Genomic DNA, 12,534 nt, shown 5'->3' with positions numbered 1-12,534 from the left:
GGATGGATGGATTGATAGATAGATGGATCCAAAGACATCAACCTTCAGCAAGGAAGCCACTGCCACCTCACCTGTCCAGGCATTGGAGAAGAGCAACAGTGGGGACTCCAAGTCCAAGGCCCCTCAAATTCCAGGAGACTCACAGCTCTTGGCCAGGCCTGGGAGGCATCAAGCCCAAAGGGCCCCTACCCTGAGGTAACTGGTGTCACTTGTCCATCCCCAAGATAGAGAAGGAAGCAGCAGCTATCTGGAGCACAGCACTGCCCTTGATGTCCCGTGCTGCAGAAGAAATAGATAACCTTAAAGATCAACTTGCAGCGAAGCTGTGCCTCACTGACAAGTTCCAGAGCATTTGAAGTTGAACCCAGCATCCCCCTACAACTGAAGCAGCTGGTACCTTTTGAGCCAGGAGCCATGGCCAAGCCAGTTCCCTCCTGTTCTTCCCCATGTACCTTATCAGGAGGCCAGGCCATGCTACTCTGCCAGGGCTTCCTCTCTTCCTCATGGCTTAGCATGACTTTTGTCCCCCAGGTCACTGCAGTTTCAAATTAAAAGACCTCTCAGGAAAACACACACACACACATATGTATATAGTTCCAGGCAACAATAAGTGCTATGAAGATAAAATAGGAGAAGGGGTTAGACAGAGAGTGATGGGCAGTGTCTCCTTTATTTAGAGTGCTCGCAGAGGCCTTTCTGAGGATGTAGCATGTGAGCAAAGACCTTTATGAAGGGGGAGGGAGAGGAAGAATGTTCCAGAGAGAGGAAGCAGTGTGAATGGGGAGGCAGACCATGCCTATCTTAGCCATGCGAGAAGACGCCCCTCATCCTGCAGAATGTGCTTCCCAAAGCGCCCCTTGGCACTGGATGCCTTAGAGATGAATCAGCCAGAGGCAAATACAAAGAAAGCCCTCCGCGTGGGCTGACAGACACCTAGAGCTGCCAAGGCCCAAACACAGCCGTTCACAGAGCACAGTCAACTTACCCCCTCAGCTACTTTCCTGGTCCTCCTGAAAAGGGAAAGAAAAAAAAAAAATCAGCAGAGTTTTCTGAATAGCAAGATGGCTTTCCTCATTCCAGCGCTTCATGGAGGCTCAGTAAATGGGAATCAAATCAAGTTGAACTAAGTCCAACAAAATCGAATCCCAAAACCATTTGAAAGAGTCTAAAATAAAAGGTGGTGTTCGAGGAGCCGCGTGCATAGCACTGATGTCTGAGGTGGCAGCTGGGGAGAGGGGTGCTGGGTAGAGAAGAGAGTCAGACCAGGCACCAGTCCACACCTGCTGCCCGTTCAAGGAGGAGATGACACCTGGAGAGTGGACCCCAGCAGAGAACACCAAATCATTCTCCGCTCTGCGAATGTTGGCTAATCTGTAAACCCATCTAAATTAGTCTTAATTTATCACTTAGGAGACAGCAGAGTGGTTGAACTTGCCACTCACAGTTTAAGCAGAAGAAGTAATTAAGATGTAGTGAGGAGGAATGCCGAGAACAGAACCTTCTCTCTCCGGTGCGCAAAAGCATCGTTGCTGTTTGGAGACAGAGCTCTCTGAAAGCAGGAGGCGGCTCCTGAGGCTGGAGGAGGTTCTGTTTCCCCCAAGAAAGCTGGCACAAAGGGGAGCAGTGTAGAGTACCCGGGAGGAACTCCAGGACGCCCGGGTTGGAACAGAGGTGTAGCTGCCCAGAGCGGGTGAAGGAGGCCAGAAGTGGTTCCTCCCGCTCTTGGGCTCCAAAGCAGCACCCTTTTTAACAGTTATTTTTTAAGGTAATATATTGATGATTGATACATCCGTGATAAAAAGTTATTAGAGGAAAGGATGTAAAAGACAGACAGGGAGACAGACTCCCTTCCAAACAGCCTGCAGCGCTCCAGTCTTCTCTGCTTTTAGCATCGCAGGAAACTCCTCGGTCCTGGACAGACCAGGACCTTTGCCAGCCCCGAGCCTGGCCTGTCCTCAGACCGGTTCCTTATGATGTTAGCACCTGAGTACATCTCAAGACACCAGTCCTGGGCTTGCCAATCACTTGCTGTGTAACTTCGATGAATGTCTTAATCTTTCTGAGCCTTAGTTTCTTCATCAGCAAAATGGTGATAATAATAGCACTTACCCCATGAGGTTGTAAAAAGTAGATGAATCGTGAGGTGTAAAGCGCCTTGAACAGCTCGAAGTCTAATAAATGGCAGGAACGCGTGTGTTATTTATAAGCTGCTATGGACTTGGAGACGGGAGTTTGCAGATGAAGAATGGAGACGTCATCGTTACGTAATTTTCTGGGGAATGTGGGGTGGGGTCTCCAGATCTGCTCTGAAACAGGTCCAAACTCTGCTCTGAGTGGCATTGCTTGGGCAAACCGGAAACCCCAGACGCATTTTGAGTCAAGCGAACCTCCTAGATGTCACCCACAAGGACTCCTTATTTCTCCCCACCCCTTCTCCCTGGCGGTTTTGGGGTCACAAATCCCAGGCATACGTGAGCACATAGTCAGATTTTGTGGAGTTTAATTTCCCCAAGTGAGGAGGAAGGCACAGCCTCCTTCTCACATTACCCTCTTCTCATGTCTACACTTAACACCTAAGATGCTGTGCTGACAGTGTTTTCAGAGAGAGCGCTTCGGTGGCAGTAGCAACATAATCACAGGCCGGAGGAACAGGAGTGAGGAGTAATGAGCTATTAGGAGGGGCCACCTCGCCAGCTCCTGCCTCAGAGGCTCCCTCTCACAGATGGTTTAGGGAACCTGTCGAATAAACATCTCAGAATAGGTTTAAACTCAGAAACCAAGCCGTGTTAGAAACTTTAAAAAAAAAAAAAAGTGGGGGGGAGGTGAGATGAGCTATTACAGTTCATGGGAGCGGCCATTAAAATTTCTGGTCTCAGAAGCAGGGATGTTCTTAACATCTACCCCACCCCTCCCCGACCCCCCACTCCGGGTCTTAAGGAGGGATCCCTGCAGGGAAAAGATCAGGATGGGGAGAGTCTTCTGAGGGCAAAGCCCTCTCTTGCCTTTCTTGAGGTCCCCTCCATATCGTGTGTACCCCTGGTGGCAGACGGGATGACTTTACTTGGTGTGCAGATGGGGTGTTAAATAATGGAAACACAGGTGGAGAAAGTCTCTCTTCAGAGCTCTTTATAGTAAATCTAGGAGAAAGTCCCCACTGGATGCTGGTATGTATTTAACACCTCATTGACACTTCTAATCTCCCTATTTTAGGGAGAAAGCAGGTCTAAGACTCCCTCAGTAGCAGGGAACAAAATCATGCTCTAATTTAATGGCATTGCTTTTTTTTCTTTGTTTGAATTTTACTGTTATTTTCTGCCTGCATCCAGTGAGTCCGCTTTCCCATTTGCGGTAGTGCCAGAAGTTTCTTCTTTAAAATGGATTTACTGAAGTGGGAAAGACAAATTTAGTTTTTAAAAATCAGGAAGTAAATACTAATACAGGTGATACCTGGATATGGCAAAACCATCGTGGCAAGTGACCGTGAATATCCAAAGTTGGGAAACCCACACTCTACAGCCCCTAGCACCCTTTTGGCACAAAACACGTGCTCCGTAAATATGTGATTGTTGGTGAACTAAAGCCAGGCCTCTCTCTGCTTGATGCTGACACACTTTTTAAGGCAATTTCAAGCCTGTATTCTTAAAAGACTCTTAAATGGGCTATCACTAATATGTGTAGTTGGCGCAGGTTCAAGGAACCAGTCTGTGCCCAAGGCCAATGGCTGCACCATGGACCCCAGACTCCCTCTCATTAGAGGGTTCTTCTATGCCTGTATGTTTAGTAGCAAAGTCAACATTAAATCCCTTACGACAGGCCCAGGGCAGAGGGACCTACCTTCCTTAGCCCCTTCTGAAGTGTGTTCTCAGGCAGGGGCGGACAGCTCCTCTGTCACACTTACACTGCTCAGGGTAGCTTTTGCCACACGTGTTCGGTGTTCGTTCACTCACTCATTCATTCCATGGATACTTATTGAGCACCTGTTTTGTGGCAGGCATTCTTGTAGGGCTTGGGGGAACATCAGTGAATAAAACCGAATTTTAAACTCCCTGCCTGGTGGAACTTACATTCTGTGTGAAGGAGACAGACCATAAACAATAAATATAATGAATGCACAAAAGATACAGCATGTTAGAACGTGATTACTGGGGAGTTTTTTTGGGGGGTGGGGTTAACAGAGTAAGGGGACTTGGGATTGGGGCTGGAAATGGGGTACGGGTAATGGTTGGGGTTGGCTGTATTTCAGAGACAACAATTGAGCAAGATTTGAAAGAGGTAAGAGAGTGAGAGAGCCAGAAAATACTTTTAGGGAAGCATACTCTGGGCAGAGAGGTTACTGAGATGAGTGTGTACCTGGAATATTCGAGAAATAGCACAGGATGCTGGAGCTGAGTGAGCAAGGGAGAGAGTAGAGAAATGAGGTCAGAGAGAGAACATGTGAGGGTCCTTACAGACCATTAGAAGGACTTTGGCTTTTCTTTGAGAGAAATGGGGCATCCTTGGAGCGTTCTGAGTGGAGGAATGACATGGCCTGCTCCCTGTTTACAGGCTTGTTCTGGCTGCTGTGCTGATAAGGTACGTGGGGTAGGGAGGTGGAAGCAGGGAGGCAGCTAAAAGTCCATGTGAGAGATGATAGGCCAGGGTTGAGGTGGCAGAAGTGGCGAGAAGTAGATGCAGATTCTGGATCTATTTTAAAAGTAAAAGTAAAGAATTTAGCCATATGACCCAGCAATTCCACACCTACATATATATGCAAGAGAATCGAAAACAGGTTTTCAAACAAAAATTTTTACGTGAATGTTCATAGCATAATTATTTGTAATAGTAAAAAGAAAAGCGTAGACAACCTAAATCCCATTAACTGAGGAACGGATAAGCAAAATGCAGTATATTCAGACAATGGAAGATTTTTCAGCCATAAAAAGGAATGAAGTACTGATACGTGCTACAACATGGAGTAACCTTGAAAGCTTGCTAAGTAAAAAAAGCCAGACACAAAAGGCCGCATATTGTAAGATTCCATTTATATGAAATGTCCAGAATAGGCAAATCCATAGAGACAGAAAGGAGATTAGTGGTTGTCAGGGGCTGCGAGGAGAGGAGACTGCAGAGTGACTGCTAATGCATGTGACCTTTCTTTTGGGGGTGATGAAAGTGTTCTGGAATTAGATAGTGATGGTGGTTGCACAACATTGTGAATGTACTGGAAGCCGCTGAATTGTGCACTTTAAAATGGTTGAAATGATAAATTTTATGTTATGTGAATTTCACCTCAATTAAAAAAAAGGTAAGGATTTATCAATGGATTAAATGTGGGGAGGGAGAAAAAGGAGGAGGTCAGGGATGGTAGCTGGAAGGATGGAGTTGCCGTTACCTAGAATGCATAAGACTGAGTGAGGCAGGTTTGGTAATGAAATCTGTTGTTCAGTTTTGGATGTCAGTTGGAAATGTAATGAAATATACACGTTTGGCATTCAGGGAGAAGTCCAGGATGGAGATAGAAATTTTGGAGTCAGCATCAGCATATAGATGGTATTTAGGGCCCTAAGGCTGGATAAGATCACCATGTTTGCGAGAGCAGATTAGATAGAGTAGAGAAGCTCAGACTGAGTCCAGGGAGTCCTATCATTAAGAGATCAGGGAAATGAGGAGGAATGAAAAAAGGACAAGGAGTGGCTACTAAAGGAGGAGAAGGGCAGACAAGCGAATGTATTGTCCAGAAGCCAAAAAAATAGAAAGGCAGGAGCGTTCAGCTTGTCAAATGCTTCTGATCGGTCAAATAAGATGAGGAATATGATCAACATTGGACTTAGCACCATAGGAATCATTCGTAACTTTGACAAGAGTGGTTTCGGTGGAGTAGTTGGACTCAAAGCCTGATTGGAAAGAGGTGAATGGGAGACAATGAGTATAGAGAATTATTTTGAGTTTGAGAAGTTTTTGTAAAGGAGGGTGAGAAATAGGTAGGGGCTAAAGGAAGAAGTAAGGATAAGAGAGGAATTTTTTTAAGGTGGACATTTAGTAGCATGTTTTTATCCAGTAGAAGAAGGAATAAATTGATGACATGGGGGAGAGAGAGAGAGTTGCTGGAGTGATGTCCTTGAGTGAGCAAGAAAGGATGTGACCTAGTGCTCACGTGGAGGGTGACTTAGTTCATCCAGAGTAATAGGAGGAAGGCAGGGAATATGGGTACAGAGGCTGGGAAGCCAGTAAATGTGTTTAGGGAAATGCCCCTCTGGCTGTATCAGTTTTCTCGGCAGAGTAGGAAACAAGGTCAGCTGCTGGAGTGAGGAAGGAAAGCAGGTGCTGGAGGTTTTAGGAGAGAGAAGAAGATGTAAAATCCCTCAGGAGAATGGGAGGATGGCTGCATGGAAGGGGGAATGTAGTCAGATTGTCAGGCAGCAGGAAGCCATAATTGGGGCTCACGGTTAGGAGTTCAAAGTGATACCACTCAGCAAGGTAACATTCGTTTCACCAGCCACATTCAGCTGCACAGGTACAAACACAGAATAGGTGAAGATTTGGATTTAACCAGAACTGGGGTTTCACCAAGCTAGTGTGATGAAGTGAGAAAGGGGCAAAGGATCTGAGAATATACACAAGGGAATGAATCTAATGATTGGCCATGGGATGTGGGCTAAGTAAGAAAAGAATAGAGACCAAGATGTTGAGGGATGGGGGGCGGGGGTAGTTTAGGATGGATCGAAGATCCTAGGGAGGGGAGAGGATCAAGGAGTATGGGTGTCAGGTTACAAAAAGGAGCAAACTAGAAAGAGTCCAGGTGGTGGTCAGATGGTGACATGCATGAAACTGAGATAATGGGGGGGTCAGAATTATAGGCGATGACAAGGTCCAGAGAATGAGCATGAGAGTGAGTAGGGTAAGGATCATCAAAGGAACTAAGAGGCCAGGATCTTGGAAGAGTCAATGAAATCACTTAGAATGAGTTCAGGAACAAAGATGGAGAGAATGACAGTGGAGCAGAAAAGCCTCAAGAAATGCAGGCGAGTGGCCCAGGGTCAGCAATGACTGCAACAAGCGCTTGCCCCTCCAGATCCTTCAATTTTAGGAGAAGAAGCAGGGAGGCCAGAGTCTTCAGAGGAAAGGGGGTTTCAGTTAGAGCCATTGAGAGGAGGCTGACAACATGGGGGGCTTTGCTGATGATGAATGAGAATTCCAGAGGGCCTGATGGAAGTGTTTTGGAAGGTGGGGAGAAGTGGAAAAGGGAGGTAACACGTGATATTGGGGTGCCTGTTACAAACAGAGATAAGGAGCATAAAGGTGTGAGTCCTGCTGGACTCTAGGCCAGCAGTGTGGGTGAGGCTGTGTTGCAAGGGATGAATGTCCAGGACTCTCTGTTGCTCAGTGTGGAAGGAGGCAAGGTGTCTGGGGGATACGGTCTTAGTCCAAGAGCCTGGACCATTCAGTGGAGAGTAGGACCTTTGGGGCAGGAGATATAATTCCCATTGTGAGGGATTCAATCTTGACCCCGGGCGAGGGAAGGTCAGTCTTGCTCTGAGGATGCATAGCTCTCTCTTGGCCTTTCTTTGAAGAGTAGGCACCTGAGAAATGTGTCTCAGGAGCTAGAAGACTCCGCATTCCATACACTCTTGGAACCCCCTTTCCATAATGAGCCAGCCTCAGTGCAGCACCTCACCCCCAAGATGTCCTGCACAGAGTTAATAATCATCACTTATCCATCTAGTTGGTCATTGTATCTCTGGCTTCTAACACATTGACTGGCCTACACTAGATGCTCCCTTAAACACTTGCCAAATAAAGGAGTTCATATTTATTGAGCAATCCATGCACCGGGCACTGTAACGAGCACTTTACATGGATTTTCTCCTTCGATCCTTACAACAACCCAATAAGATTGGTACAGTTATTATCCCAATTCACATCTGAGGAACCTGAAGCTTCGGGAGGGACAGGAATTTGCCCACGGTCACACAGCGAGGGGATTTGAAGCTAGGTCTGCCTTACTCCACCACTGGCCTTCTAAGTCACCACGTGCGGGTTAGTTGGAAGGACACCTACTTCCTAGAAACCACGTAAAGAAGCTCTGGGTCTGGAGCAGGAGACTTTCACAAGCTCTTGCCTTCTGCTCCTGTTGGACCGCACACCCAACCACCCATTTTATTTTATTCTTTCTCCAAGATCCTCTGTTGCTTTCCATCCCTCATGATTTCAGAAATCTTTATTTTTGTTTCCACCATAGATGTGAAAAGCTGGCTTGTGATGTTTGGATTTCAGCTTAGCAACATAATTCCTGGCTTCCCGAGAGCCAAAATGTATTTCGTGCCTCCTCCCTATGAATTGTCAGAGAGTCAAGCAAGTGAGAATGGACAGGTAAGCGGAGGTTCCTGCCAAGAATCCGAATGATTGTCATCATTCCCTTTTGCAAACAGAACCACCTGGGAGCCAAGGGCATGTCAGTAGAAGAGAAAACACTGGAGCTGGGTATAAAAGGTGCATGAAACGTTGTGACTTCCCAGGAAAGCAAATGTCAGTGCTGTCACTTGTCTGGCGCAGCACGTCTTTCTTCCCAACCTCAATTATTACCTTAATTGTAATATCATTATCTGTTCACTATATACCCTTGAGTCACTCCTTGATTAACAGCAGCACAGAGAAATCTAGCAGCAACTTACCATCTGCACTGCCTATAAGATCATAACCCTTTTGGCTTTTATGGGATGTAATAAAACCATGGTTTGCAGTTTCTGTCCCATTAAAGAACGTTTTTATGCCCCACATAAAACCTCAGCGTTTTATGGCCCAAATGTATACAGATTGAGTTTTCAGAATGTCATATGTGCTTGGGTCTTTCAGTGATGACGGAAGGGTGGTCAGTTTCAATTTGAGTGCAGCTGAGACTTCTGCCTCCGTCAGATGGGAGGAATGGGTACCACTGTCCAGAGAAACCCTGCTACAGAACCAGTTCTCAGCACTATAAAAATTTGAAAGGTCTCAGCTGCTCTGAATAATGGTCCAGACTCTATAACTAGAGAGAGGCAAGGAGGAGCTGCTGGGTAATTGAGAACAGCATTTGCTCAGTCCTGCCCCTTGGGGACCACTCAGTGGATGAATAGCCATCATTTCTCTCATTTATCTAAGTGCCATTACCTCCCAAACACAGCCTCTTCCATTATCCCAGCCTGTCCCCCAACCACCAATTGAGACAAGTTGTAATTTGTGAGTGGAGAACTCAAGGCCAAGGAGATAATGGTGATTTCGTCCCTCCGCAGAACCAGGGCTAGGATCCAAAGCAAATGACTCAAAGCCCAGGGATATTCCCTCTGGCTCACGAAGCCAGAATCTCTTAGCCTGGTGCTTCTCAAACATGAATATGCACACAAACCACCTGGGGTATCTTGTGAAGGTTCAGCTTCTGACTCTGCAGGTCTGGAGTGAGGTCTGAGATTCTGCTTCTCTAACAGGGTAGGTCCCAGTGATTCCTCTGCTGCTAGCCATACTTTGAAAAACAAGGTCTTAACCCAAGGAAGTTAATGAACATCCAGGGCACTGACCTCCAGGAAATCTAGGTCACAGTAGCGGAGTTCACAGCTGCTCAAACACACACCCTGCCCTTCAGGTCAGGATATCCCTGGGTCTGAAGCGTGCGAGGCAGCTGCCAAGCCATCAGAGTGCAGAGTGGCCCTCTCTTCTCCAATAATGGAGGGACATGGTAAGTGGATAGGCCTGGGTGCAGATGCCAGCGAGGCAGCAAACCCGCATCATCATCTTTTTAGTTAGTGGCCCAGTTACAAGGCACACAGGCCGTACCATCAGAGCACTGGAGACCAGCCAGCCTGTCGTAGTTCCAAAAGGTAGGACTATATTAGCCCATATCATTGCAGACCCAGACTAGTTCTTCTAGAGGGGTCCAAGCATTTCTCTTTCTGACTCTTTTGTAATGAGCTTCCCAGCCCACCTTCTCAGTTCTCTGTGTTTTCTTATGCCCACAGCTCATTACAGGTGTCCAGCAGACAACAGAAAGGCACAATCAGGCCTTCATGGCCCTTGAAGGGCAGGTCATTTCTAAAAAGCTCCACGCCACCATCCGAGAGAAAGCAGGCCACTGGTTTGCTACCACCACACCCATCATCGGCAAAGGCATCATGTTTGCCATCAAAGAAGGGCGGGTGACCACCGGTGTGTCCAGCATCGCCAGCGAGGACAGTCGCAAGGTAGCTTCCGTGCTGAACAATGCCTACTACCTGGACAAGATGCACTACAGCATCGAGGGCAAGGACACCCACTACTTTGTGAAGATCGGCTCGGCCGACAGTGACCTGGTCACGCTGGGCACCACCATCGGCCGCAAGGTGCTGGAGAACGGGGTGAACGTGACCGTGTCGCAGCCCACACTGCTGGTCAACGGCAGGACTCGAAGGTTCACCAACATTGAATTCCAGTACTCCACGCTGCTGCTCAGCATCCGCTACGGCCTCACTCCCGATACCCTGGATGAAGAGAAGGCCCGTGTCCTGGACCAGGCAAGACAGAGGGCCCTGGGCACCGCCTGGGCCAAGGAGCAGCAGAAAGCCAGGGACGGGAGAGAGGGGAGCCGCCTGTGGACTGAGGGCGAGAAGCAGCAGCTCCTGAGCACGGGACGTGTGCAAGGTTATGAGGGATATTACGTGCTTCCTGTAGAGCAATACCCAGAGCTTGCAGACAGTAGCAGCAACATCCAGTTTTTAAGACAGAATGAGATGGGAAAGAGGTAACAAAATAATCTGCTGCCATTCCTTGTCTGGATGGCTCAGCGGGAGTAACTGTTATCTCCTCTCCTAAGGAGATGAAGACGTAACAGGGGCACTACAGCCGGGCTGCTTTAGGAAACCAAGTGGCAAGAAAGCTCACATTTTTTGAGTTCAAATGCTACTGTCCGAGCAAGAAGTCCCACATCCTGAAGTAGACTCAAGCCTGGCTGAAAATTCTGAGGAAAACGAAACAAACGAATGAATGAACGAACACACCACATGTTCTAAGTTCCCCTAAAATATGACCCACTTGTTCTGGGTCTACGCAGAAAAGAGACGCAAAATGTCCAAAAGGAGCAAAAGAACAAAAAAACAAAAAAACGAAAAAGCAAAACAAACACACCGACGGAAAAACGAAGAAATGAAGAGGAGAGGGGCTCATCTTCAATTACCTCACTCATTCACACGTGAGCGGCGCAGAGACATCGCGGGGGCGCGCATCACCGGACCGGCCGGGGAGAGCGATTCCGACCGCTTGTTGGACAAATAAGTATACAGACATTTTCGTTTAAACAAATACAGGTGCATTTAAAACACGACTTTGGGGGTGATTTGTGTGTAGCGACTGGGGAGGGAGGGGTTACAAGTGGAAGAGTGAGCACTGGAAATACTTTTTAAAGGAAAAAAAACAAAAACGCAAGAAAAAAAAGGAAATTAATATCATCAAAAATCAAAGCGAAATAATACCGTTCAGCACTTAACTCTCAGGTCCCAACTTAGTCCGGCCTGAGCTAATTTATTTGAGCGCAGAGTGTAAAATTTAATTCAAAATGGTGGCTATAATCACTACAGATAAATTTCATACTTTTTTGTCTTTGGAGATTCCATTGTGGACAGTACTACGCAGTCACAGGGTGTAGTCTGTTTAGATTCCGTAGTTTGTGGGTATCAGTTGCAGTAGAGGTGTGACATTGTGGCACTCTTTTGCTAACGGGCACCACTTCAGATCACCCTGTACATACATAAGCCTCAAGGCACAATCACTGTTTCAGATTTAAAATTATTAGTGTGTTTGTTTGGTCCAGAAACTGAGACAATCACATGACAGTCACCACGAGGAGAGAAAATAAAAAATTTAAAAAAAAAATCCACAAAAACAAAAAAAAAAATCAAAAAACAAAAAAAAAATGTCTAATAAGAACTTTGGTACAGGAACTTTTTTGTAATATACATGTATGAATTGTTCATCGAGTTTTTATATTAATTTTAATTTGCTGCTAAGCAAAGACTAGGGACAGGCAAAGATAATTTATGGCAAAGTGTTTAAATTGTTTATACATAAATAAAGTCTCTAAAACTCCTGTGGACACTGGCCTTCTGTGGAAATACTTTGAGGGGAGGAAAAGGAGAGACTTGTGGGAGAAAATGGAAGTTGCCAACATGCACAGGCTGGCCTGACATTTTGAATTTGGGGAGGAGCTTTGTCAGAGGTATCTCAGTGCTCTCCAAACAAACAGCTCTGAATTCTAGAGTGATCTCTGCCCACATCTGCAGCTGCTTCTCTGCATGCAGCAGAGGTGGAGAGGAGCGCCTGGGCCTGGGGGCGGTGAGGACCCTCAGGCCCACCCGTGCAGGGATGGGTTCCTCCAGCCCTCCTGGCATAGTCAGGCCTTCTTTCTGCTGCCACGTTCTCGTTCTGGGAGGTGCTGGCAGGAAATTGAGGGCAAACACTCTCTCCATGTTGGGAGACGTGTATGCGTTTGTGTGGCTCTGTGTGTGTGTGTACGTGTGTGTGTGTATTTTCTTCCAGACTAGATCGGTTTACCCC

At 46.8% G+C, this 12,534-nt stretch overlaps 1 protein-coding gene across 7 annotated transcripts in view; it reads left to right on the top strand.

Annotated features, from left to right (window-relative positions):
* The window catches only part of TENM2 (teneurin transmembrane protein 2), a 1,159,540-nt gene extending 1,147,475 nt beyond the window's left edge, over positions 1-12,065 (top strand). For all 7 annotated transcript variants that reach the window (XM_046666360.1, XM_046666359.1, XM_046666362.1 and 4 more), the window contains 2 exons: positions 8,219-8,349; positions 9,969-12,065. In XM_046666360.1, the coding sequence (XP_046522316.1) occupies positions 8,219-8,349; positions 9,969-10,730 (893 nt within the window). In that variant the 3' untranslated portion in view covers positions 10,731-12,065. The remainder of the gene's footprint in view (positions 1-8,218; positions 8,350-9,968) is intronic.
* Positions 12,066-12,534: the final 469 nt, after the last annotated feature.

Source organism: Equus quagga, chromosome 7 (genome assembly GCF_021613505.1).
Source record: "Equus quagga isolate Etosha38 chromosome 7, UCLA_HA_Equagga_1.0, whole genome shotgun sequence".
NCBI lineage: Eukaryota > Metazoa > Chordata > Mammalia > Perissodactyla > Equidae > Equus > Equus quagga.
Note: the sequence above shows the minus strand (reverse complement) of the source record. Positions and strands in the feature narration are given on the sequence as shown.